The sequence below is a fragment of the Echinops telfairi genome, unplaced genomic scaffold, assembly GCF_000313985.2.
Source record: "Echinops telfairi isolate 266 unplaced genomic scaffold, ASM31398v2 ScPeMD7_8;HRSCAF=38, whole genome shotgun sequence".
Classification (NCBI taxonomy): Eukaryota; Metazoa; Chordata; class Mammalia; order Afrosoricida; family Tenrecidae; genus Echinops; species Echinops telfairi.
Genome location: NW_022103905.1, coordinates 1,579,699 through 1,606,698, shown reverse-complemented (window position 1 = coordinate 1,606,698; position 27,000 = coordinate 1,579,699). Strand labels below are relative to the sequence as shown.

Here is a 27,000-nt window from a genome sequence, read left to right as displayed (position 1 = left end):
CAAAGGAACAGGTGAAGGGAAACTCCCCACAGGGAAAACCCAGCTGATCACAAACTAACCTTTCTTTGCTGTCCAAGTGCAGTTCTTGAGGATGGAAGAAGCAAGAAGTCATACAATCTTCAAGCATTCCTCTTAAGAAAGGGCCAAGTCAACTATGCCTAAAGTTGCTGTGTAACCCATCAATCAAGCCTGTCTGGCCTCATCTATCGACCCTATAGGACAGAGTAGAACTAACTGCCCCTTAGGGTTTCCTAGGCTGTCCTGCGGTTCTGACTGCTGACCTGGTTTCACTGTTGTACCACCAGGATCTTATGCTTAAAGTAGCATGTTAAATACAGATATATGAGTAAAAAAATACACAACCCACTCAAAAGATTTACAAGGGTGAGCTAAAAAGTATTATTCTAGAATTCCAGTTCAAAGATGGGTATTTTCCCAACAAATCGTATTTAAATGATGTCTCTGCGACCCGTGGATATCTGCAGACAAGTTCTTATTAACATACTTGTCTTAGTTTCACTAATATGTCTTCAAAAGAAAGGTCTAAACAGTGGCTAAGGAAACAATCTACTGGGCCAGTTCAATTCAAATCAGAGAAGTCATCTCAGAAAGTACAGTGACTATCTTGGGATTTCAAGGGGGTGATTTTGATTAGGGCTTAGTGGAAAGATATTTAAAGAAAATTGAAATCTGCACTGGTGAGAAAAAGACCAGGAAAACTGTATGGAGGAATGTTTTAGCCCATCATGACAACACTCTTGCTCGTTCTTTGAGGGTAACAAGGGCTGTCCGAGGTGAATTTTGTTGGGAAACCTTACCCGTCCACCCTGCAGCCCTGATACTGCTTTTTCAGATGTTTTTTGTTCCCCAAATTCAGTATCGAAAAGGAATACAACTTGAGTCCCTGGAGGATGCCCAAATCGCCGTCTGAGGTGGTGTAAATCAAAGGGCCAGATTCCTCGGGAAGGTTAGAGAAGGCACTGCTGCCTTCAGAAGGGTGTAGACCTAGATACAGAATGTGTTGAGAAACAACAGCTTCACATTTGGATACTTTTGGTTAACAAAGGCTTCCATGATTTTGTAGGAATACTTTTTTTACTGATCTGCATATATTAAATAAAAATATGCCATAACATTACATAAAAACATTTTTTTAATTGTATGTATTATACAGAACATTTTCATGTCATTTTATTCTACAACATTTTTAATGGTGGCAAAATATCCACAGCTTATGAACCCTCACAACAATTTACTCCTAGGTTGAAGCAGTGACTCTAGCCCGTTTAACGCAACTGGCCTAATGTGTCACTAGAGGTGCCCTGGCTGCTGGACATTCACATACAGACAGTGTGCAGTGTGGCCTGGAGTCCCGGTCTTGCAGGATTCCGGCACAGGTGTGGCCAGGGAAGGGAGTCTGATTCAAGTCTGCACAATAAGCAGAGCTGCTGTCACAAGCTAGAGGGCTGGACAGCAACCTGTTAGCCCCTTCCCATTACTTAATAATGTCCACTAGTGACTGCAAAAGTTGTCCGAGTAAGAAGCTACTTTGAGCTCCCTGAAGTTCTGTGATAGCTAAAGGGGAGAAGCTATGAAATTTAAAAAATCTACAAGTAGGATAGTGTTTCCTTGACAAAATTAAAAACAAAACAAAACAAATCTACAGGTGGGAATGGAGTTTCCCGGCAGATTCCTTCAGTAGGAAGCAAAGAGATAAGCTATGTAAGACCTCGGAGCCTTCTAGTCAGCTTAACACAAGCATTCTGGCTACTTAGACGTCAAAGGGGATATTGTGGGACGATGCTGTTGCAGCAGGTAAACAAAAGGTAGTTCACCTTGTTACAGCTTAAAAATGTAACACTTGGGGCTTAAGATGATTCCACTTCTTCCTTAGTTCAGATCTGGTACTGTCTGGAGCAAAGATGTAGTCAATAGCTTCATAAGACAGATCCCACACTTGAGACTGGGTCAAGTTAAATGTTTCCGCTGCTAGCTGGTACTCTTGAGAAAGGTGTGTTGCAAAAACACCCTTATCATCAGTCTGCCAAGATAAGCAAGAGATTTTCAAATGAACAAAATGTATTGTAAAATTACTATTTGTTGCTGTTGCTTAGAACCTGTTTCCCTATTTGGCATGCTCCCCAAAGTTTACACAGTCTTGCTTATACTGAACAAAACCAAAGACCAGAGCTGTGTTGTTTTTTGAACCACCCAGGGGTTTTAGAAAAATATCCATGCTCAGGATCAGCACACATCAAAGAAAGCAGTCACGGGGCACGCAGGGGCCACTAGGTAGTGGACATCTGGTGTCAAGCAACTTAATGACTAAAAAGACCCAAAATATTTCGCACACCAAATAACCCAACTTACACAGATCACAGAAGGATGGGCGATGCTGTGCCAAAACCCAAAATGATGCTGGTCGTACGATGGGACTGTCTGGCTCTTGACATTGGAGGTCAGACAGAGTTCTAGAGGACAGGGGGAAAGTTTCTTGTTAAAAACCAGGTAATAGAACTCATTCCATATTCACCAAATAAATGCATACAAAATCTTTCAAAAATGTGGTACTTTGCAGTTCAGTACTTTAAAATTGTTTTTTAAAATGTACAGAATCAACGACACTGATCACATTCTTCAAGTTAAACAGCCATCCTCACCCTGCTTTTCCCAGCCGTCTCCCCCAGTGACACATACACTCATGGCCCTGGAAGGTTCCTGTCTTTTGATTTGTCAATGTGATCCCATATAGACTGCAGAAAAGCACCCCGCTCGAGAGAGACTTTCTGTACTAGTAAAGCCAAGCTCCTGCTTGGTTTTTTTTTTTGCTCCTGCTTGGTTTTAAAAAGACATCGGGGTATATTGGGTTTAAGGTTTAAAAATTATTTTAGGGCAATCGTTTCAGGGGCTGATCCAGTCTTGGACTTTAACATGTAAAAATCTGTAGTTAGCGTAGTTGTACAGGTAAGATAGGCTACAGTGGATGGCAGTCAATTGCACCAGGCAGTGAATTTAAAATCACCTTCACACTGTGTGCTGCTCTTTTACCAAAGCGGAGCAGAAGGTGGAATGTGGTAAGTCATTCAGTCAGCATAGAGCAAGCAGGGAATTACTTTGACAGGAGAGCAGGATTTTTTTGTTTCTTTTTGGTGGCAATATATACAACCAACACATCCGTTCACATTTCCACATGAATGTGAATACTGTAATAGTGGTTACATACTTCACACTGAGTCACCACTGCTCGCTCACTACCTATATTGTTTCAGCATCCTTCATTTAGGCTCTCTGCCCCTTACAGTTTTCACCGATGCTTGATATTAACTGTTGACACTTTAAACTCACACAGACAATCCTTTCTACGAGCACTCAAAGCAGACACGAGTAACTGGGCTAAACAGTTTGCAGTTGAACAATGACATTCTAGAATACTTGGGACTCTCAGCTGAAAGAACCTTCAGAGAGTAACTTTCTGTTTCCTACATGAGGCTCAGTGAGCTTTTATTTTCTGACTGAGCCGATTTTCAATACAGTTCTCTCACTTCTGGGTTTCAACCTCAGGTGTTAGGAAGCTGGAGCACTAAGCCTTACCCAGGGGGATCTGGTGCAGCCTCACAAAGTCCACCAGATCCAGGGACCCTCCCTCAGAGGAGTTGAGAAATGTCCCATGCCCGATTCTGTTAGGAAGCAGATCCAGGAGCATCTGTGTTTCTTTGTTTTGGTTTGGAATCTCAAAAGAAAAAAAGTGAGGAGGAGGTTCAATGAAACATATTTTCTCTATTGGCCAGTACGCTGTTCCTCTAAGACAGTGGTTCTCAATCTGTGGGTCGTGACCCCTTTGGGGGTTGAACGACCCTTTCACAAGGGTCGCCTAAGACCATCGGAAAACACAAATATTTCACAATATATATTTACATTGTGTTTTGTGATTAATCACTGTGCTTTAATTATGTTTAATTAGGTTCAATTTGTAACAATGAAAATACAACCTGCATATCAGATTTTACATTATGATTTGTAAACAGTAGCAAAATTACAGTTATGAAGTAGAAATGAAAATAAATTTATGGTTGGGGGGGTCACCACATGAGGAACTGTACAAAAGGGGTGCAGCATTTGGAAGTTTGAAAACCACAACTCTAAGAAGTCACTTGAGTTGATGTACTTAGACCTTCCCAGCTTTCTTCTTCACTTTTTACCTTCTCATTCATTCCCTAATAATCTTCTAGATTCATTGCAATGACAGTAGTAATTCCAGACTCAGAACCTACTCTCTACCTTTTTACATAAAGTCTCACTTTAAGTCCCACAGGAGAAGCAACAGAAACTAAAGTAAGTATCTCAAAAGATGAGCAAGTTCTGATACAGTGCACAGAGAGCAGAGATCACAGGAACACAATGTCCATACATCAACCCACGATCTCCATCAGGCATCAGCTACAAGATGTTAGGGGCAGTGTGGAAACAGGAGCCGTAGAGTTTTTAAGCTCTGCCACCAGGTTACCGGCCTGGAATCGAACCCCTCTGCCTTCAGATCATGAAAAACAAACTTAGTGGCAAGAAATTCCAATTTTTTCTTTATCTTTAAATCGTACTTTAATTCCATCATTATCAATCACCCCATTTAATATTCACAAGAATCCCATGATGTAAGTAAAATAAACATGAGCACTTAACAAAGGGGTGAAACTGAAGCAGGAAGTAAATCCATCTGTAAAATGAGGACAAATGAGGCAGGGGCCCTTTTCTGCCTCACAAGAACATGCGTCAGAAACGGACTCTTCACCAACCTCTCTCTGTACATTCTCTGTCCCTGTGCTCGCGCTGAAAGAGCTGGGGGCCAAAGAGAGCCCAGGAGCACCTGCCAAACCCACCAAATGACAGCCAGGCTGAGGCACTTCCTGCTTTGCCACGGCACGTGACGCATCATTCGGGTCCCTTCCGCTATGAGGACATGTGAGATGAACTGATGTCTCTCTCCGGGTCAGCTTGCCAGTGACAAGGCGGGTGGCAAAAGTCCAGGCAGCTAGAGACTACAGCAAGCCATGCCTTAAGGTTTTACTTTACATTACAGATATTTCTACTTTCTCCCCTTTAAAATGATTTTAGTCACTTTAAAACAATAGTATTCCCATTGACACTTGCTCCCTCTATACTAAGATGATATTATTTACCTCTGAGAGATGCAATGCCAACTTCAGACCTGCCTTTTTAGCTTCCAAAAGAGGTTCCAAGAAGTCTTTTGCTTGTCCTGCCTTGAAGATAAAAGTTGGAATGAGGATAATCCTAAACCATCTAAGGAACTGGGTACTCTTCCAATAAACAACGGGATAAAAGAATGGCAGAAAAAAATAATGGCATACTGACTCACTTTTATATTTACTAAAATGTTTATGAAACACTAAGAATGTTCTAGACACTTAAGGGAAAAATACAAAGTTAGCACAATTCTTGCCCTTCATCAAGTGTCACTGGAGCCAATCAGCCAAACTAAATATACTAGACCCCAACCAAACCTACCGCTATTGAGTCGACTCTGACTCGTGGTGACCCTACGTAGGGACTCCAAGGCTGTCAATATTTATGGGAGCAGACAGCCTCATCTTCTCCCACAGTGCAGCCGTGGGCTTGAACCACACCACTCTGGAGTTCGCAGTCCAATGCTTACCCAACAGTACCACTCGAACTACTTAAGCTAGATATGGCAGTCACAATTTTTTTGTTCTGGAAGGAAATCTAGATATCTAGCTAGGTCATATCCTTTCTATAAAGAAACGGGGCCTAAAAAACTAAGTGATGTGATCAAACTGACAAAAACCAAAGATGAAAACAAATTTAGATATAGCCAGGGCTAGAACACAAGAGTCCTGACGTCCAGTCCCGTCTCCAGCTAGCCCATCTCCACTGCAGGGAAAGAAAGGTGGGGAAGTGGAGGTTTTACATAAACCTGCACTAATTATTAAAGCTACACATTTTCTATAGGCTTTATCATTATACTCAGTAAAACTCTGTTAAAAAGACATGGAGGTTTTACATATTTTCCCACCTTTACCCAGATACCTGCCCTGACGTGCCGATGGAGAACTCACCTGTTTTCAAAACCCTCAGGGTTATTAAGGAAAGATTTTATCAAATGGGACTAAGCGTAGAATCGTCCAAGTTTAGACAGCGTCCTAAGAATTTGTGTCATAGCACTCACACCAGTGGTTTTCAGTGATTTTGCCCCATCCCTATTGGACTCCACAGGACATGTGACAATGACATTTGGGGGAAGCCCTGGAGATGTAGTGGTTACGAGTTGGGCTGTGATGCTCAAGGTCAGCAGTTTGAAACCAACAGACCCCCCCCCCAAGGAAGGAAGATGGGACTTCCTACTCCCATCAAGAGTTACAGTATCAGAAAAGCTCAGGGGAAGTTCTTCAAGTGTGATGGGACACCGTGGCAGTGGGTGTGTGAGTTTGAATAGGAGAGTGCTACTGGCAGCCAGTAGGTAAAGGACCAGGATGCTGCTAAACAATGCACAGACCGTACTCACCACAGAGGTAGCTGCCCCCAAGTGTCAACGGCGCCACATTAATTGGAGACCCACTGCTTTCATCTGAAGTTCTAGGCCAGCCCATTCCAACAAGGGCTCTACCAGATCATTAAGCCATGATGCCAAAAGACATTCATTGTACATAACAAGTTAACGTCTCTCCTGCATAGGTAGAATGGTACTAGCTGTGTAGTATCTTTAGAAAAACAGAGGAAGTAGGCATGCAAATCTGTTTCGCCTTTCTCTGTGGGTATGTTTTTTTGTTTTGTTTTTTCCAAAGGAGGCTTAATTTTCTCTCAGAACTGATGTTAAGAACAGCTGCTCTAGACAGTCTGGTTATCTAGGGCAGGATAGGGCTTCATCCACATAGCATGATGTACCCTTTGAAGAACACAGCCTGCTCCAAGCCTACCCTTAGCCTATTAAGGCTACCTTTTAAAAATAAAATCTATTTAGAAAAAAATAACTTACTGTTGGGTCTCCACTGAGGTCAAGGCCAAGGACTATCTCCTCAGTAGAAAGGAAGAACTCTTCTGCAAGTTTAACAGTCTCCTTAGCTACTGAAGGGCCCCCTCTTCTGTCGATTGCTAACAGATACCTTTAGTACAGAAAAGGCAGTCAAAACAAATAGATGAGAAGGCATGGCAGACTACATGGAATAGAGCTTTCTAGAGAAAGTACAACCTGATGAGTCTAAACAAGGGGAATTCTACTTTGCCAGAAGGAACAAGACACAAATTCTTACGATAGCATCAAGCATCCTGTCGGTATTCAAATATCCAATGATCTCTTTTCTATTGTTGTTCATTTACTTGTCTTTTATAGTTTGCTTGATTCAAGAACCAAATTAGGTCCATATGTTGTGTTGGTCAAGGTATCTCCTATACTTCTTTTCATCTATAGCCATTCTCCCCTTTCCTTGCCATTTATTTGCTGAAGAAGTACATTCAGAAATGCATTCTCAACTTTAGATAAACAACATGGTTCTTTTTCAATTAGAAGACAGGTTTTGTTTATGGATTGATTTATATAAATCCATTTGCTATGTACTTGTGATCCAAACAGTAAAATTGCACATTCTAGCTTTAAAAATACAGTTATTACAAAGAGTGTTGGTACAGTACTTCTTACCTAACATCAATGTCAAAGTTTTCTTGTTTGGACTGTTTGATTCCCTCAAGAATCGATTCCACATAAGTCTTTTTCGTCATTCCTGTTAATAGATGTAAGGAGATGATCAACTACTTCATCTTTCAACATCAGCACCCCTTTATGAGCAATTACACTTTCATTTTATGTTGTGACAAAGGCATGAGCATGTGCTATGCCACACTCTATTACATGCTAACAAATTTCAAAGAAAATGAAGTATTGCAGAATGACATTTTAAAAAGTCAGGTCCTGTCGAGTTAGCGCCCACTTGAGGGCGACGCCAAGCACATCGGAATGAGATCCCGCCCTTTCCTGTGCTGTCCACATCAGGGCGACAGCTGAGCTCCCTGTGCGGCCACTCCATCAGTCCATCTCCTCCGAGTCTTCCTCTTTTCCGTTGCCCCTCTACCACATATGGTGTCATTTCCCATGAATTAAGTGTCTCCTGATAACACGTCCAAAGCATGAGATGAAGTCTTACTTCTAAGGATCATTCTAGCTGTATTTCTACCTAGACAGAGCTGTTGTTCTTCTGACAGTCCACAGTACTTCCCACATTCTTTGCCAACACCATTAATTAAGAAACTTTTTCTCTATTCATAGGATATTTTCCTGCTGGTCCAGAAAATAAATCCTCTCTTAGAACTTTTTCTAAATTCAATCCTGCTTAGATTCACTATTTCTTTTCTAGGAAACCAGAGATGTTCTTCCTAGCATGGTGCTTAAATCCTCCTCTTACAGGCAGCACTGAAAAATGACCACTAAAAATGTTCTGGAAATGATGCTGGCAACATATCTACAAGTATGTTTGATACAACTGATGCATGGAATTTTATGAGCTGTAAGAGTCCCCAATGATTTTTTTTTTTTAAAGAGAGATGGCCTCTAGAACCACCTCTTCTAAAATACTTTCATCCTTCTGAACATAAAATACTTATTTTTGATGGAAAGTTGCTAGTAAAATAGAAAGTTACAAAGAAGAAAAATAAACTGTAGTCCTACCACTCCAAACCAACCACTTTCTTTTTTTCTAAGGACGTGCCTATACATAGGTATACTTAACCCTTTAGACAGATGACACACTCATGCAATTCGTACTCTCTTCTGTCACTTACCACTATATTGTGAGCATTTCCCCAGGTCAGGCTGAAGTGTGCTTACAAATATTTTTAATGGTTTCATAATACTCCATGAACTTTCATTTAACCATCCCATTGCTGCATTCTCAGACTATCACTCTCCTTTTGAATTTCTGTTCCTAGAAAGCGCAAACCAGCTATTAATTGGTGGGTTTCTTCTGTCCTGCCAGTCACAACCCTCAGCAGTATACCTTGGGGCTGATGCTACAAGTTCAAAAGGAACCTTTCCTTGTCCTCCTTTCAACTGTACTTTAAGCAGCTTCAAAATCTCACCACTTCAGTGTACATTAGGCTCTACATATCAAGGTGCAAGGTGATGTGGTATGGCTTCTTCACATAAGAGTGACTCAATTACACTAATAGTATCTCCTGGTGCTCCCAGGGAAGGAGGGGCCTCAGGCAATTTCTCCAGACCACTCCAGACCTGCCATTTCCTGAGAGGCTTTAATCACAGCACAGCCTGCTTCTGACCTAAGAAACCTCTGGTCCCTAAGGACAGACAGAACCACGTACATTCTGCATTCAGTCGGTGGCGTCATCTAAGGAGCTCCCTTGAATTCCAAGAGTTAGCCAACTATAAGGGGCAAGTGCTCTTTTCTCCGTGAAAACAAACAAGAAAACACAAGGAATTTTTGTAGGCCTTTTTCTTCTTTAACAGATATGTCTGACCTAACTTTCTATTTTTTTTAGTTAGGCATAACTCACTCATTAATGGGGAGGAGATGAGCCAGTCAGGGTGCAGTGTAGCAACGATGAAACATACAACTTTCCTCTAGCTCCTAAATGCTTCCCTAACCGCCCCCTCCCCCCCCTACACACACACACTATCATGATCCCAATTCTACCTTACAAATCTGGCACCAGAGGATGTACACTGGTACAGATAGGAACTGGAAATACAGGGAATCCAGGGTGGATGATCCCTTCAGAACCAGTGGTGAGAATGGCGATACGATACCGGGAGGGTGGGGTGGAAAGGGGGAACCGATGACAAGGATTTACATATAACCTCCACCCTGAGGGGAGGACAACAGAAAAGTGTGAAGGGAGACATCGGACAGTGTAAAATATGACAAAATAATAATAATTTATAAATTATCAAAAATCAAATAATTTATTTGTAAGGATTTACATATAACCTCCACCCTGAGGGGAGGACAACAGAAAAGTGTGAAGGGAGACATCGGACAGTGTAAAATATGACAAAATAATAATAATTTATAAATTATCAAAAATCAAATAATTTATAAATTATTCATGAGGGGGAGGCGAGGGGGGGGATGAGGGGCTGATACCAAGGGCTCAAGTAGAGAGCGAATGTTTTGAGAATGATGACGGCAACAGATGTACAAATGTGCTTGACACAATGGATGGATGTATGGATTGTGGTAAGAGTTGTATGAGCCCCCAATAACATGATTAATATACACACACACACACACACACACACACGTTCCCAAGAAAAAAAAAACAGTTACTTTGGACTGATGACTCAAAAGGTGCTCAGCAAAACAGAGAACAAGACAACAGTGTAAAAGTCCTTCATACTCACAACCCGCACACACCTGATTGTACACAGCACGTGGGAAAGGGGCATTGTTAAGAAGTAATCAGTCTACCTGTGGCATTTTCTCTTCTGGGTGTGCTCCTCAGTTCCAGGTACTTGACACCATCATCTGCAAATTCTTTAATAACATCTTTTGTAACCTGACAACAAAGGTAATGTACATTATATTGATGTCACTTTAAGGTTCCCCAGTCACGGCCCGAGTGTTTCAGCTTCATTGCCTTCGCTGTGACTTACAAGTACCGTTGTAGGTCTCCCATATGTAGACCTACCTTATCACATCTCTGGTGGAGACCCTGAGTTCCATTTCTCATCCCTGCTCTCATTCCCACAATAAGTTCAACTCTGCACATCACCCACACCTTTTAACCATTTCTCTATTTCCTAGGGTTCAAAACAGCAGACTTAGAAAGCAGAGAAATGAGGTACACCATTTCAAGTCATGACTGAAGGTTCTTACTCAAGTTATTCTCGCATCTATTATATTTGATATTAAATCCATTCCCCTCACCTCACCCCCCACCCCAAATAGGAAAATTCCTTTTAGACATAAATATCTGTAAAAATGTGTCCAAGTTCGTAGAAACTTTGACAACCCCGAAACTAATGACTAGGGTAAACAAAATGTAAGGCTGCAGGAACGTCTTCTTTGCTATCAATCCTAAAAGTAACAAAAATCTAGAAAAGTACCAGGTTGAAGACGCTGTGACAACCTCTAGTTAGTCCCAATCGTTGGTATCCTGATCTTAATCTCAAGTGCAAGGGCAGTCCTGGCAAAGGTACAGAGCTGGTTGATTGTGCAGTCAGGGTGTAACTGATGGCACTACCTCAGCTAATCCGTTTGCAATCCGAAGTCTGACTTTAACTATGCCAGTAAAAAAATGTTTGCTTCATTTACAACCCAATCCTTCTCTTTGAGCTTATACCCAGGTCATCTGGAGTCTTCAGTCCCTTGGTCCCTAGCTTATAAATAATCCACAGATTGTTCATGTGTGGACTTTATTAATTTAACTAATTCAAACACACCAGGCACTCTACAGGAAAAAAATTAGGCCGTCTGCGAAGACTTACATATAGCCTCGAACTGTCTACAGAGCTGTTCTACTCGGTCATTAGAGTCAGCATCAACATAAAGGCAGTGTTTTTTGTTTTCTTGGTGTGTGTGTGCACACATGTGTGTGGAATCCATGTAGTGAATCCCTGTAAGTGTTCATCCCAGTAGCACTAACTGGAGAATCTTAATTCTATGATTCATTTTAATAAAGTATTTTGGGTTTTTTTAAACCAACTTTGAAAGAAATTAAATATTAAGCATGTCATTATCATGCCCTTAGCATATGAAGCTCTCTCAGAATATGAAATTTCATGTTTTGAAAAACAACAGAAAAGTGAAATCAGAGCCCCAGTAGTGAACATTCCTAGTCCTACTTAATAGTATGGGACTAAGTAAAAACGTACTATTACAAAATCATAGACACTTTTATTAAACAAAAATATAAAAAGCTGGAGGTACTGTTCCTCAAGGTATCCTACATCTCAGTCTACCCACTTCCATCTCTCTAACACTTTCCCAAAGAATGTTGAGCTCTTCGATATTTCCCTTGTTAACACAGCAATTTAAGAATCCTCAAGGTAATCCTTTGAAATGTTGAGTTTGAGAAACAAAACCAAGTCTGAAGGGGCAAGGTCAAGTATAGGGAGGATGGGGTAAGATTTCCCAAGAAAGCTCTCCTAGGACAGCCCTTGCTAGCCTCAATGAGTAAGCAGGTAGGTGCATGGTCGTGCTAGAAAACAATTCCTCGATGCAAATTTCCTGGCCTTTTTCTCACCAAAGTAGTTTTCAATTCTCTGAAAACTTCTTCATAATCAGGCATGGGAATGTCCTGTGTCCTTTGAGAAAATCTATAAAGATTTCTCCCGAGGAATCCAAAAAACAGTCACCACAAGTTTCGGCACGAATCTCTCTGCCTTGGATTCTCCTTTGAGCTCTTCCTGGCCTTCCTCAAAACGCTTGATCCATCTGAAAACTGTTGGTTTACACAGGGCAGTATTCCTGTAAACTTGTTGTAAAACTGCAATGAGTGGGGAAGTCCACTTGAGTTTTGTTAACAATTTGATATAAATGCTGACATCAAAATCATTTTTCCTGTGGCACAGGAAGTATACAAAAAGTGTCCTTCTTTCTTTTGAAGGCACCCTTGTCTATAGACAAGGTAGACCTTGTCTATAGACATTTTATCACAGTCGTGTGTAAATACTATTTGTTTGCAATAAATCTGTGCATATATGAACTAGAATCCCCAGTAGCAATACTTTTTGACTCACCCCCATATCAGTTCAGTAGTTGATTAAAGAATGCTGCTTTGGGTCTTATAAATCCCTGTGCATGCCTCTACTACCGAACTTACTATGTTGTGTTGGATTTATCCAATTGTGGGCCTGTATCTCCAATCAGACTATAAATTCCTCAGGGGCAGGGACTGTGTTAATCTCTCTTTCAATCTCCTGCTCTTCAGCCCAGAATGTTATAGGCATGCAGTCACCTTCTGCTGAACTGAGATGAACTCTTCTCCAAAGGTGCTCATTTACTGACAACCTATCGTGAGGATCAATCTCAAGCAAGGGGGAAAATTCTCTCTTGACCAGTTAAGTTCATTCTCCAGAAACTCAGGTTACACTTCATACTTTGCCCTTTTTTTCCTGGTGGTTGAGATCAATGGCATCTCTTCATTTTCACAAAATTAAACCTGGTCAGGTCAATGATAAGAAGGCCAGTCTTTTGTCAGATTCTAGTATCGTAGAGCTTCAGAGAAAATCCCAGTGGCACCCTCTAGTCCTTCATCCCCAGAGGGAAGACACAATTTCTCTGCAGCAATTTGATTAATCACCCAATTTCTAAGCACTTTTTGAAATGACGCATCAATGTCTACCCAAGGAGTCCTGGTGAAGAAGCAGGTCACAAGTTGGGCTACTAACTGCAAGGTCAGCAGTTTGAACCCACCAGCAGCTCAGCAGGAGAAAGATGAGGGTTTTGGTTTTCACAAAGACTTACAGTCTTGGAAACAAAGAGGGCAGTTCTACTCTGTCCTATAGGATTGCGATGAGTCAGAATCAACTTGATGGCAATGAGCTCGGAGTCTGGGTTTACAAATGTCTCCCTAGTACAGTTAAAAGTCTTCTATACAATATACATAGAGCCTTATCAAGGACATACCCACCTGTGACAAATATGAAAACAGGGCTAAATTTCTCCTCCAAATTACCTTCTATTTAATGGATACTGGTCTTGGTGCTTTGTTGTTTGTTTTCTCATGCTTTCATAATGATTATAGTTTGTACTAATCTATCTTTCATTGATTTTGAGAAGGGCTGTCATAAAAAGCAAAACATGTTTTCCTGTGCAATGAAAGAAGTGCATAAATAAAATTTAAAACCTTTCAAAAAATTCCTTCAGGTCTCACCATTAGGATATCTTCAGGGTTAGTAGTAAGCTGATGAATTAGCTGAAACATCTGGAAACATCTGCAACATGAATGAAAACTTTAAAACAGCCTAGTCGTAAAAAAAAAAATCCACCCAAGAAAAAAAATTCACTAAGTCCAATTACTTCATAGTTTTTAGGCTGACAATAACTAAGTCTTTAAATAGGCGTGCTGGTGGCACTGTTGGATAAGTTTTAGACTTGCAACCACAAGATCAGCGGTTCAAACCCAACAGCCACTCTGAGGGGAAAAATGAGGCTACCTGCTCCCATAAAGACTTATAGCTTAGAAAACCCTGTGTAGGCTCACTGTAAGTGGGAACTGACTCAATAGTAGTGTGTTTGGTATTGATTTATAGGAAAATATATTGAATATGCTCTTCAAAAATTACATTGATCTGGAAAGACAATCAAATGATTAAAAATAAAATGTTATGGATATAATTAAGTAGGGACTTTTCTTCACCCCTCTCAGCTGCAGGAAACAATCAGAAGAAATACAGAAGTTTATATTTTCAAGTCTAAATATTATTCTAGTATAGTAATAACTTACAAACAGCATAAATCACTAAAAATATTACCAACACCCCCCCACTATCATGGTCTCAATTCTATCTTATAAATCCGGCTGGACCAGAGAATGTACACTGGCACAGATAGGAACTGGAAACACAGGGAATCCAGGACAGATGAACCCCCCAGGACCAGTGGTGAGAGTGGGGATACCGGGAGGGTGGAGGGAAGGTGAGGGAGCAAGGGGGAACAGATTACAAGGATCTACATATAAGCTCCTCCCTGGGGGACAGGCAGCGAAGAAGTGGATGAAGGGAGACGTCAGATGGTGTAAGATATGACAAAATAATAATAATTTATAAATTATCAAGGGTTCATGGGGGAGGGGAGAGCGGGGAGGGAGAGGAAAAACTGAGGCGCTGATATCAAGGGCTCAAGTAGAAAGCAAATGTTTTGAGAATGATTAGGGCAACATATGTACAAATGTGTTTGACACAATGGATGGATGTATGGATTGTGATAAAAGTTGTACGAGCCCCCAATAAAATGATTAAAAAAAAATATTACCAACAGTCTGACAACTAGAAAAAAAATACATGTCAAATATATTCTACTTACCAGAGGGTTACCTATTTAATTATTAATGTGATTTTTTACATACTACTTATAATCTCAAAATGCTAATAGAAAAAAAAAAGTATGTTCATAAACTCCCCAAACTTACTCTTCCAGAGTTCTCTTCTTTCCCTTGTCAATCATAGTCATCCAATCGTGGATTTTCAGGTCTGGCTTCTTGGCTATTAACTTCCTCATGGTTTTAGAACTAATGGATCCATTCAAGTGGGCATGAAGTTCCTTGGGGAATACAATCAATGAATATTTATCAAATATTCCCTTGATTCATAACACGGTACCAGGTATGTTTGTAGCTTAAACTAGGCAAAGAGCCTATTAGGCTGTTATACATCTTTAAAGTTTTCCTCTTAAAGTTTTAATTATAAATTGAAAATTTTTTAAGTATATTCTAAACTTAAAAGTTCTTACTCCAAATTTAAACTCCTTAAGTGACTTTTGTTTCAGAAAAAGAAACAACACAAAAGTCATTATACTGAGTAACCACTCATCAATTCTTACCACTTTGGGTAATTCCAAGTAAAAGTTCTTCTTCCATGCCTGTTGCTGTTCTGCCTCCACCATGATTTCTGCAGGGAAACGGAGGTCCTTCTCTACACCATCCTGTTCTGTGGACAATACAGTATATTTCAGTCAACAAGGTTTGTGATTCCGAATTTCCTTCTGATTGCTTTTCTTTCACACATTTTGTTGAGGTCAGCTGTAGGTGCTCAGCAGGAGAGAGGCAAGGTTTTCTACTCCCACAGTGTGACAGTCTTGGAGACTCACAGGGGCAGTTTTAAACTATCCTGTGGCAGGGTCACCACGAATCGGAACTGACTACATGGCAGGGGGAACTGCAGGCAGAGCTCTGGGCTCAGCTTCAGCTAGTTTGATAATTTTGGACACTTTCAGATGTTGACATAATAATGGTGAAAATATTTTTTCTAATTTACTTATTAAAAGACAAAGCCTCCCCAAAGCTACCTGTCTCGAATAGAAAAATATTTAGCAAGCAATATACTCTAGAAACTGGTTAACAGTAGGATGGATGGCTTCCCTATTGGCACTTTCGACAAAACAGAAATTCCCCTCCAAAACTAGAAATTTTATCAAGCTTATTTAGGATGAAAATTTTATCTATTTTTAATTAATTAAAACATGTAAAAGTACCTCGGAGGGCATATTATTCATAAGGAAGCTAAGTTGAGTCAGGTGGACTTGTGTTCATCCTCTTACTGGTTCTGCTGTGTAATAGCTGCGAGGCCTGTCACTTTCCTCATTTGATAAAAACGAAGAGTAGCTGAAATCATGAAGATCATTGTAAATGTCTCCACTGTCTCTCTCCATATGATCCAATGACTCCCTCTATGTCAGTGTTTGTCACATTACTGATACAGAAATTTTTTTCCCCTCCACAGACGACATATGTCTTCGGGACAGGGGGACGGCTTAGACTGCGTCCCTAGCACCTCACAGTGCCTAGCACATTGTAGCACAGTGGCAGGCACATTCCCTTTACCTCTGAAATGATGTTTAAGGTAACTTACAAATTAAAGTAAAATTCCAAATGAAAGGTAGTGCATTTCAAGGTAGCCATTTTGACCCTTTGGTGTCTTAAACATGGATGATAATGTTGATAATAGCAGAGCCCACCAGATATTCAGAACCTACCAGACATGTGGTAAGCATTTTTAATATATTGTCTTTAATGCTTCCAAAAAAATCTAACGGTCCACCAGTGAAGAGCTGTTGTCTGCCTCGGTCAAGACGATGGCCGTGGAAGCCCTAGGTGGAGGTCCTACTTTGTCCTGCAGGGCTGCTGTGAGTTGGAATTGGTTCTAAAGCACGCTTAGAGTGTTGTTAGGTTAATTGTCTATCTAACTGAGTATCTTAACTATGACAGTATGGAAAGATTTATAACATCACTTTCAAAAAATAATCTGCACTACCTATTTAAAAGATGACATTTATTTATTTACACCCCTACTAACCTGTTTACTTTTATCTTTATACCTGAAATAAAGAGCCCTTGTGGCACAATGATTAAGTGCTCAGGTGCTAACCAAAAGATGGCCAATCTGAACCCATTCTGAGAGAAAGCCTTGGCAAACTGCTTCCATAAGGATCAACCCAAAACTCAACCCACCACCGAGTAGATTCTGACTCCTAGTGACCCACGAGGACAGGGTAGAACTGCCCCTGTGTGTTTCTGAGACTGTTAACTCTTTACAGGAGAAGAAAACCCTGTCTTTCTCCCAAGGAGCAGCTGGGGGTTTTGAACTGCTGGCCTTTCAGTTAGCAGCCCAATGCATAACCACTACACCACCAGGGCTCCTTCTATATGTCCCTGTAATTTAAATATTTTACAACAAGCATTTGTTCCTTACCTCTCCCCTTGCCCAACAGGTATTTAACACTTGATTACTTTTCTAATAACAGAAACAGGTTTGAGAAATGGTTTTATTATTAAGGACTGGGAGGAGGAAGAACTTTTATATCTAGACATAAGAATGAAAACCTTAAAAAGCACTCATATCACATAGCAGGTCTATAATAAAACTGACAGATGTCCAGGTTTCTTTTCACAAGTATTTTTCATCTAACACCAGGAACTTGAATTTGCTTGGGGTCAAACTCAAATCACCTTCCAGACTGACCTGTTAACTAAGAGTGGGGCTCTGCAGTGAAATATTTATTATGGTCCTTTTAGCCCTAGTCTTTGTGACTCCCACACATACAATCAAATATTAGAAGTTTAGGTAGAAAACTGTATCCCACCCAGAAGCTTCAAGCAGTTTGTTGCTGGAAGCATTGAGTCAGGAAGAGCCAGTGCCCATCAGGAGAACTTGCTCCCAGGACTAGAAGTTAAAAGGAGCTGGCAAGTAGACAGCCTGGTACGTATGCTTGAAGTGGTACTGGGGCCACGAGATGAGGAAAAGTAGATAAGGTGCATCAATGAAAAGACACACTGAGTTTGGACATGCTCCACTGGCACCCATTGGCCTAGTCCACAGGGGTTAGGGATGAGAGAAAGGGAGAAGGGGCTGGCTGGTCTGAAATACAAGGAGTTGTGTGAACTTCCAAGTCTATAGCTGGTACCCATGGACCTAGCTTGGATGGCTAGGAATGAGCTGACCAGAACCTGGCCAATTGAGAAGAGAAAGATGTTTGATACCATGCACTGATGTAAACTGCTGGAATTTGATAGTGTGCCCTGGACAGAAGATTCTTCACACCAAAAAACATGCCCGTCCGTCTTCAGAGTACTGGTTGTTAGATATGGGCAATTTAAACATCAAACAAAAAATGGGGAGGAGATAAAGTAGATCAAAATGAGGGGGCAAGAGAGTATCTTCACTATAAGGTTTCTTCTTTTCCTGGTGGACCTAGGGAAGAGAAGTGGGGAAGATGCTTATACTATTATATGAGTTATCTGTAATGATTGCCAACAGGGTTCACTGTGATTGTAAAAACGAATGTAGACGCTCTAAGTGTAAGAGTGAACCGACATGATTCAACTATGGAACAATATGGCATATGTACTGGCTCCCAAATTACAGCAAATTAATTCAAACAAACAAATAAAATAAAGGCATATTTTGCATGAAATCCTAGCCCCAACTTAAGAACAACCAGTTCTTACATCATGGCCCTCCTTGACACCTTCATGAAATGATCAGTGAAGATAGGGGTGCTACAGCAAAGCATGGTGAAGAAGCAGATGGTGCCTGGCTACCAATCGGAATAGTGTCTGGGGTCTTAAGGGCTTGTTTGAATAAGCAGCCATCTAAATAAAGATTCAACTAAATCCACACAACAGCAGCATACAAACTTGTTGATCCAAGGATGACAATTATAAAACTTGAATATGGTGAGGAAAAAAAACATAAGAGTAAAAATTAGGAACACCCAATTTGTGGATGGCTATGGGGGTCGGTGAGAGACCAAAACCCATGTGCCGAGTGTCTGGTCAGACCGAGACACTGGCAGGTATGTTCTAGCCACAGGCAAGAGTCTTGATCAGCCTTACGATCAGGTAGAGACCACTGTAATCTTGATGGTGCTGATCACACAGGATACTTGGCCCGTTGGCCACCCTACAGACACGGCCTGAATATGTTCTGGGTGCAAGTATTTCTGATCCACGACAGGTTTCTTCCCTGGCTTTTTGATTATTGTTGGGGGTCTTTTCCGTCTTATACATTATTAGTATTTTTGTCTGTATACTATTATGTTTTACCACTAAGGTGGTAACCTTAGTCCAAGTTTGTTTTCTATTGGGTCTCCCAACTGTGAAGCACAGGAAGAGTGGATGCATAATGGTAATAAGGAATACAAGAGGATACAGGGAATACTGGGGGGGGGGGTCCGGGAGGGAAAGGGGATTTCGGGAATAACTCATGAAGACGGGAGTGCGGAGGGAGCACTAGAAAGGATTGTGACTGTATAAATCATCTTAAAGGTGATTTAACCATGGGGGAGGGGAAATGCTCTAAAATTGATGGAGGGGTAATTGGACAATTTCTTATAATATGATTGAATGGTTGAACTATTTAATTATATGATATGTAAATTACTTGCCAATGAAACTGTTGGGAAAAAAAGAGAGTGACCCAAAGGGGAGGTACCACTAGACGGAAGTATAGTGGCCAAATCTAAAGTCCCATGAAGGGTTTGCTATACTGAAGGGACTACTTGTCGTTAACTTTTATTAGACACCAGAGAAGGTGAAGCTGGGATAATCAGTGGAGAATCTGACCAGATCAGATGGTTATCTGCAATATACCTGAATGGTTGCTACCTGAATAACTTCACCCTGCTGAATGACTAACAGGTAATGACTGTTTTGGATTGGTAAAATGTTTGTGAGGGGTAAATTAATCCTTCAAGTATGAACGAGCCCGTGGCTAGAAGAGCCAATGGGGGGCCTGCAGTGCAGTGAATTGCTTAATATAGCTTTCAACCACTAGCTAGTCATATTCTTTGTGACTCAAGGAGGACTGGGTGGGACTATGCAAGTAAGGTTCCTGTGGCCCACCACGGGGATTGGATGGCTTGCTGCTAATGCAAATAAGATGGATGGAACCTGTGAGAGAATGCTCTGGCAAAATTGCCCCTCTTGCTCTGGAACCTGCACTTGACTCAACATCTGACCTCTGGTTCTTAAGCCAGCAGCCTATCATGCAAACAGATTCACCAGCTTCTCTAGTCTTGTGAGCCAACAGCTTATCATATGGCCTGCTGATTTGGGTTCGTCAAGCCCTCTAACCATGAGGTCTGGCTCCAGCTACCTGACCTACAGAATTGGGCTCTGCCAGCCTCCACAACAGTATGAGTCATTTTCTTGACGGTTCATGAATTTTGTTGAGGCACTGCAGTGTATTATGGAACCCAAAGGCAGGAGGGTAAACACTTGGGGGAGGAAGACATAAGTAGCTGATGTTACAGATGATGGAGTGGTACAACAATTTGGAAAAGTTGGACATTTGGGACATTTTTCACCACTGCCTCATAAGAACCTGTTTTGTGCTGACCCTTCAAAAAATAAATTTTTCATTCAGTGGGTAAGTTTATTGACCTATTTGGCTACAAAGTTAATCTATGGAAATTTGAAGGTCACCACAATAAACACAGTATTCACCAAGTGTTACACTGATCCTTGCCTAAAATGCTGCTGCTAGCGTTTGGAGTGCAAAAGAGCCCCATCTCAAATACAATTTAAGGAGAACATTGATTAAGTCTTAAAAGAGACAGAGACAACACAAAGACACAGATACATCATCTGGATGAAGAAGGCCATTAGCACAAGGTCAAACGGCATCTGAGGATTCACATGGGGAAACTAGTTAAATAAGGCATGGAATAAAGGAATTGCCACAAATTCATGAGTGGTGACAGATCAAAACATCACCATTACAGGTGTGGTTACAGGAGCAGGAACAGGACCATAACTGGAAAAAGTTCATTATGTTACAGAGATGAGCTTACAAGACTGGTCCAGAGCCTTCTGACCAAGGCAGTCAGGGCCACACTGATACGGCATAACTCATGACTACGTGACCCCTGGACTGTTCCCAGGACGGCGATCTCTATCAAGGATAGCCCAGGCAAGCCCCTAAGAGAGACTGCCCCTCCCTGGGCTGGCTGGAGAAGGTACGTTTCTGAGGGTAAAATTATCTACATCCTTGATGAAAAATCAGAAATAATTCACTGGAAGTTTAATCTATGTGGGGACTCTGCAAATGGATTTTGGGCTGTCACTGCCATCCAGACCTTTGTAAAGGTGCTCAGAATTTAATGCCTAATATAATCCCCCTTTTGATCATAATAATTCTTAGATCACATGTGCTTCTTCTGTATGGACTTAGCTGACATTTCACTTAAGATGGCTGCTTGTTTAAAACAAGCCTTTATGTCTTTGATGGCACTGTGTATTAAACATCGGGCTGCTAGCCACTAAGTTGGCAATTCAAACACACTAGCTGCTCCAAGGAAAGAAGAGGAGGATGTCCGCTACCTTAAAGATTTACACTCTGGCCATCTGGCTGAGAAGCAACAAAGCCCACATGGAAGAAGCACACCAGCCTGTGTGATCATGAGGTACCAGGCATCAAAGACCCAGAACAAAAGATCGTATCAGTGTGAATGAGGGGGAGTGCGGAGTGGAGACCAAAGCCCACCTGTAGACAATCAGAAATCCCTTACAGAAGGGTCACAAGCAAGAGATGAGCCAGTCAGGGTGCAGTATAGCACCAATGAAACATACATCTTCCTTCTAGTTCTTTAATGCTCCCCCCGCCCCCACCTTACAAATCCGGCTAGACCAGAGCATATACACTGGTACAGATAAAAGCTCACAACACATGGAATCCAGGAGAGATAAACCCCTCAGGGCCTATAATGAGTAGCAATACCAGGAGGGGAAAGGGAAGGTGTGGGGAGAAAGGGGAAACAGATCACAATGACCTACATAAAACCACTTCCTAGGGGGATGGACAACAGAAAAATGGGTGAAGGAGACAGGAGTCAGTTTAAGACATGGGGAAACATTTTTTAATAAATTGTCTAGGGTTCATGAGGGAGGAAAGATGGGAGAGGGGGAAAATAAGGAGCTGCTATCAAGGGCTCAAGTAGAAAGAAAAAGGTTTTGAAAATGATGGCAACATATGTAGAAATATGCTTGACACAATGGCTGGATGGATGGATTGTGATAAGAGCTGTAAGAGCCCCCAATAAAATGATCTTTAAAAATAAAAAAAGATTTATAGTCTGGGAAACACTCTAGGGTAGGTCTACTCTGTTCTATTGGGTTGCCCTAAGTTGGAGTCCATATCGTAACAGTGGGTTTTATCTATATTTTATGGGCTTGTCATTTTAAAAACTCTTAATTCTAGTGCTATTATGTGAGGGGGCTTCACAAACCTTGTGAAAAAATTCCCTTATCTTTCAGTTCCATTTTTTAAAATGAACTCTTTGAAGGTCATATATATATATAATTTTTTTTTTCTTAAGCTCCCTCCCATCCTCAAACAACCCTGATACCTCACAAAGTCCCTCATTTTAGAGATGAGGCCTTCTCACACAGAACAAACAACTCTATTACCTACTTTACTGAGAAAACAAGACGCTAGCAGACATCGGTTTCTTCTACTTCCCTCTCCAAACATTAAACTTATCTTTATTCACGTACTTTCTTTCCTTCCTCATGAGTCAGAAGAAAAGCCTTCATTTTTCTAACTCAAAGCCCAATCTGTACGCAAGATCACCTTCTTCTACTAGTTCTTTTGTTCCTTCAACCTTTCCCGCTTCATTGGCTGATTCTCTAATATATGTGCACAGTATTTGATTTTTTTACCCTGGAAACAAAACATAACAACTCTTCCTTGCTTTTGCATTTCTCTTTAGCAACGGCTTTTTTCCCCCGAGTTAAACTCCTTGAAAGCATACTTGATGCTGGCTGCCTACTTTAACTCACCCTCTGTTCACTGAAACATGCATTCTGCTCTTAGTGCTCCACAGAAAGTGCTCTAAGGTCACAAATGAAGTCTTACATGTCAAATCTACAAGCTACTCTTCAACAACCAAACTTTTCTCCTCACCCAAACGTTTCCTTGAGCGCCATTGGCGGGACTCCCAAACCTCTGCCCTCCCACACTGCTTTCAGTTACCCATCCCATCCTGACTTCCTTCTCTAGTTCAGTCCCTACAGCCAGTCATTTACAAAAACCCACTAATAAATCTCCTAGATAGCAGTTTTCTAGGAAGTTTTCTTTAACCCTGACTTGGATTTTTCTTTAAAACACACACACACACACACACACACACACAATATGGGCTCAGATCACATCACGAGGAATAATCACCTCTCTTCATGACTTCCCTTTCCCTGGATCTATTCAACACTACTGTAGAGTCTCAAAAATTTCAAAACAGAGGGGAGTTTTATTTTCTAGAGAAACAGAGCTGAGTGGCTGATTCATTAACAGGCCAGCACAGGACCGGGAATACCAGAACCTCGATAATTATCTATAGGGAAGCATTTGTTGGGAAAGTCACACCTTCTCCAAGGGATAGTTTCATCACTTTGCACTTGGCCTCGCGTGTTTTCAAAATGCGGCCTCTCGATCGATGAGAGCGTTAAATAACACGTAGTAATGATCACCAACATCCATGGTACTGAAGAAACACTGCGTATGGACACTGCTGTCCAAGAAGGTCGGGTCGTCGGGGCCACAGCCTCACTACTTACAGAGTTCTCACCAGTGAACTAACTGAGGTCTTTTAAGTTTCCCTTTCGCGTTGAAAACCTTGTAGAAAAGTGACGGCCTGAGCCCTCCGAACACAGCCACGTGTCCACAACAAGCGGTAGCAGGTTGTCCGCGGGGGGGGGGGCCGGGAAATGTAGCCCCGGAAAACGGTGTCGGTTGAATATCAATACCTGCTACGCTCTCAGATTGGCCTGACGGCGCGCGCTCTTGCCGGAAGTGACGCACGCCTTGAGGGCGGAAGAGGAAGTCGCGCAAAAGGGGCGGTTTTTCCGTACAGAGTCCGCGAGGGGAGACCGTACGAACTGGAAAGCTCGCCACAGCCACCGGCCGTCGTTCCTGAGTCTCCCCCGGCCATGGGCCCGCGGCGTCGCGAGCGACGAGCGGGGGCCGTGCGGAACACCAACGACAGCAGCGCCCTCAGCAAGCGCTCCCTGGCCGCGCGTGGGTACGTGCGCGACGACTTCGCCGGCTTGCTGGTCACGGGAACTGCGCGCCGTACGCCGCTGATCCACCGCGGCTACTACGTCCGCGCACGCGCCGTGCGGCACTGCGTGCGCGCCTTCTTGGAGCAGACGTGCGCGCTCCCGGACGCCCCGGGGGCTCAGCTCTTGTCTGTCGGGGCTGGCTCGGACACGCTCTATTTTCGCCTCAAAAGTGCGGGTCGGCTGACGCGGGCGGCCGTCTGGGAAGTGGATTTCCCCGACGTAGCGCGGCGCAAAGCGGACCGAATTCGCGCTACTCCGGAGTTGCGCGCCTTAACGGGGCCTTTTCGGGAGGGAGGCCCCGCGTCCGCGCTGGTCCTGGAGAGTTTGGACTACCGCATCCTGGGGCTGGACCTGCGGCAGCTCCACCGACTGGACGAGGCCCTGCTCGCCACGGGCCTGGACGCGGCCGCACCCACCCTGCTCCTTGCCGAAGCCGTGCTAACCTACCTGGAGCCCGAGCGTGCCGCCGCGCTCATCGCCTGGGCAGCCAGGCGTTTTCCCAATGCCCTTTTCGTGATCTATGAGCAGATGAAGCCGGGCGATGCCTTTGGCCAGTTCATGCTGCAGCACTTTCGGCAACGGAATTCACCCCTGCACGGCCTGGAGAGCTTCCCCGATGTGGAGGCCCAGCGGCGCCGCTTCCTTCAAGCTGGCTGGACAGCTTGCAGGGCGATGGACATGAATGCATTCTATCGCTGCTTTCTCCCACCCGAAGAACGCCAGCGGATCGAATACCTGGAACCGTTCGATGAATTTGAGGAGTGGCACTTGAAGTGTGCGCACTATTTCATTCTGGTAGCTTCTAAGGGAGCTACCCCTTCCCAAACCCTGGAGTTTCCGCCCACAGAGGTGTTTCCTTGGGCAGATCCTGCTTCCCCTTCTGGGGTCTTCCCTGCCAGGGTGACCTTGAGTGACAGCCAGGGCCCTAACCTTAAGCGATATGGCCACGCCTCTGCCCTCCTGAGCCCCAGTGTGATTCTCAGTGCAGGAGGCTTTGGGGAGCAGGAAGGGCGGCACTGCAGAGTGAGCAAGTTTCATTTACTCTTGAGATACGGTGACTTTGGGTGGAAAAGCAGCCACATATGCAATTGGGGGCCTGGAGCCAAGTGGGACGGACGCCTTTATCACACCATGACAAGACTTTCGGACACCGAGGTTCTGGTTCTGGGAGGGAGACTGTCTCCAGTGACTCCAGCCTTGGGAATCCTCCAAGTTTGTTTTTATAAAAGAGAGGATAATGGCACTGAGGACCAGAAAGTGACAGTGACAAAGGCTGGCTCAGAAGAAGATTCCGTTTTGTCACGTTGGCGGCATTCGACAACAGAAGTGTCCTATCAGAATCAGAAGTACTTGTTTGTATATGGAGGCCGAAGCGTGACAGAACCTGTGCTAAGTGACTGGCATTTCCTACATGTGGAGACAATGGCTTGGGTCAGGATTTCTGTGGCTGGGGATGCACCAGAGGCGAGACATTCCCACAGTGCCTGCACTTGGCAAGGGGGAGCCCTTTTGGCTGGAGGTCTAGGGGCTTCTGAGGAGCCGTTGAGCTCTGTAGTCTTTCTGAAACCAATTTCTCGTGGATTCTGTTGGGAATCAGTGGACATTCGGCCTCCTGTTACCCCAAGGTACTCCCACACTGCTCATGTGCTCAATGGAAAGCTGCTACTGGTTGGAGGAGTCTGGATTCATTCTTCCTCAGTTCCTGGAGTGACTGTTATTGATTTGACTACAGGTCTGAATTTCGAGTATCAGATTGACACCACGTGTGTGCCTTGGCCCTTAATGCTCCATAACCACACCAGCATCCTCCTTCCCGAAGAGCAAAAGCTCGTGCTCCTTGGAGGTGGTGGGAACTGTTTTTCCTTTGGCACCTACTTTAACCCCTATACATTGACATTAGACCTTTCTTCCTTGAGCACAGAGCAGTAAGCATTGGACTTTCGATATATTCAATAAAGGTTTCCGCAAATAGCATTTGACCCTGCCTATGGATACTGCCTTTTACCCCCCTCTCACTACAAAGAGTGCTAGCTGAGTTTGATAAACACATAGCAACAATTAAAAAAACAAACCCAAATGCTCTGTCATCAAGTCTATTTCAACTCAAATCACTATGAGCAGCAATAAAGAGTTAAGAAAAAAAGCCCTGTCTGAAGACTGACCTAAAGTGGTGGGCTTTTGATTTATATATCCTGTATATTGATCTCCCATTGTCCATTTGGCGTGTATCCATCTATTGCGTTTAAATGGCCTTTACCCTAAATCAAATAAAAATGTTCCTATCCCGGCCTACAACAACAACAAATTGTAGCACTTTATTGAAAAACATGTTTTTGACCCATTTCTTGTCCCTGATTTCACATTTATTTGGAGTGTTAAGTGTCAATAAACCAAACATCTGCTGCTTCATTTTATGCATAGTATCGTATTTTGCTCAGGGTCTATTCTCCGTATTTATCATTCTGTGCCCAAAGTGGTTGACTTCATCAACAAGCACTATTAGTTTCAGGGTGAGTACCGCAGAAACACCAAGGGAAATGGCAGGACAGGAAGAGTGAATCAGGGTATTATTACCTCTTTCCCTGCCAGTCTGCAAGTTGGCAGTGGCTGTAATCTGTGGCTCTTTTCTAGACTTGAGCTGCACTGCCCAACAGCGTAGCCATTAGCCATCTGAGGCTACTTAACTATGATTAATTGAAATTAAGAATTCAGTGGCTTAGTCATACTAGGCATATTTCAAGTGCT

General features: G+C 42.7%; 2 protein-coding genes across 4 annotated transcripts; one reads left to right on the top strand and one right to left on the bottom strand.

The window, feature by feature from the left end:
• Window positions 1–1,135: 1,135 nt before the first annotated feature.
• ADAL (adenosine deaminase like) lies at window positions 1,136–24,182 on the bottom strand. 3 transcript variants are annotated; one of them, XM_004709384.3, is made up of 11 exons: window positions 23,941–24,182; window positions 15,522–15,628; window positions 15,112–15,242; window positions 13,855–13,915; window positions 10,446–10,533; window positions 7,667–7,748; window positions 7,007–7,133; window positions 5,175–5,255; window positions 3,592–3,730; window positions 2,371–2,471; window positions 1,136–2,041 (listed from the first exon to the last, which is right to left on the bottom strand). In XM_004709384.3, the coding sequence occupies exons 2-11, from the start codon at window positions 15,582–15,584 to the stop codon at window positions 1,847–1,849; spliced, it is 1,068 nt and encodes a 355-aa protein (XP_004709441.2). In that variant the 5' UTR covers window positions 15,585–15,628; window positions 23,941–24,182; the 3' UTR covers window positions 1,136–1,846. The 3 variants fall into 3 exon arrangements, with proteins under 3 accessions (XP_004709441.2, XP_045142452.1, XP_045142453.1); XM_045286517.1 differs by lacking the exon at window positions 23,941–24,182 and adding an exon at window positions 23,561–23,861; XM_045286518.1 differs by lacking the exon at window positions 23,941–24,182 and adding an exon at window positions 23,752–23,861.
• On the top strand, window positions 24,084–26,669 carry LCMT2 (leucine carboxyl methyltransferase 2). The gene has a single exon (XM_004709479.3). It carries the CDS (start codon window positions 24,124–24,126, stop codon window positions 26,182–26,184), a length of 2,061 nt encoding a protein of 686 aa, XP_004709536.1. The 5' UTR covers window positions 24,084–24,123; the 3' UTR covers window positions 26,185–26,669.
• Window positions 26,670–27,000: the final 331 nt, after the last annotated feature.

Bases quoted from the DNA above. Each gene is read 5' to 3' on its own strand.
- ADAL (XM_045286517.1), bottom strand. From the start codon at position 23,582: ATGAAACTATCCCTTGGAGAAG. The intron at 5,256-7,006 runs GTAAGTTATTTT...TTTATCTTCAAG, and splicing joins ACCTCAGTGGAGACCCAACA to GCAGGACAAGCAAAAGACTT. The intron at 2,042-2,370 runs GTAAGTTGGGTT...TTATCTTGGCAG, and splicing joins CCCATCCTTCTGTGATCTGT to ACTGATGATAAGGGTGTTTT.
- LCMT2 (XM_004709479.3), top strand. From the start codon at position 24,124: ATGGGCCCGCGGCGTCGCGAGCGACGAGCGGGGGCCGTGCGGAACACC.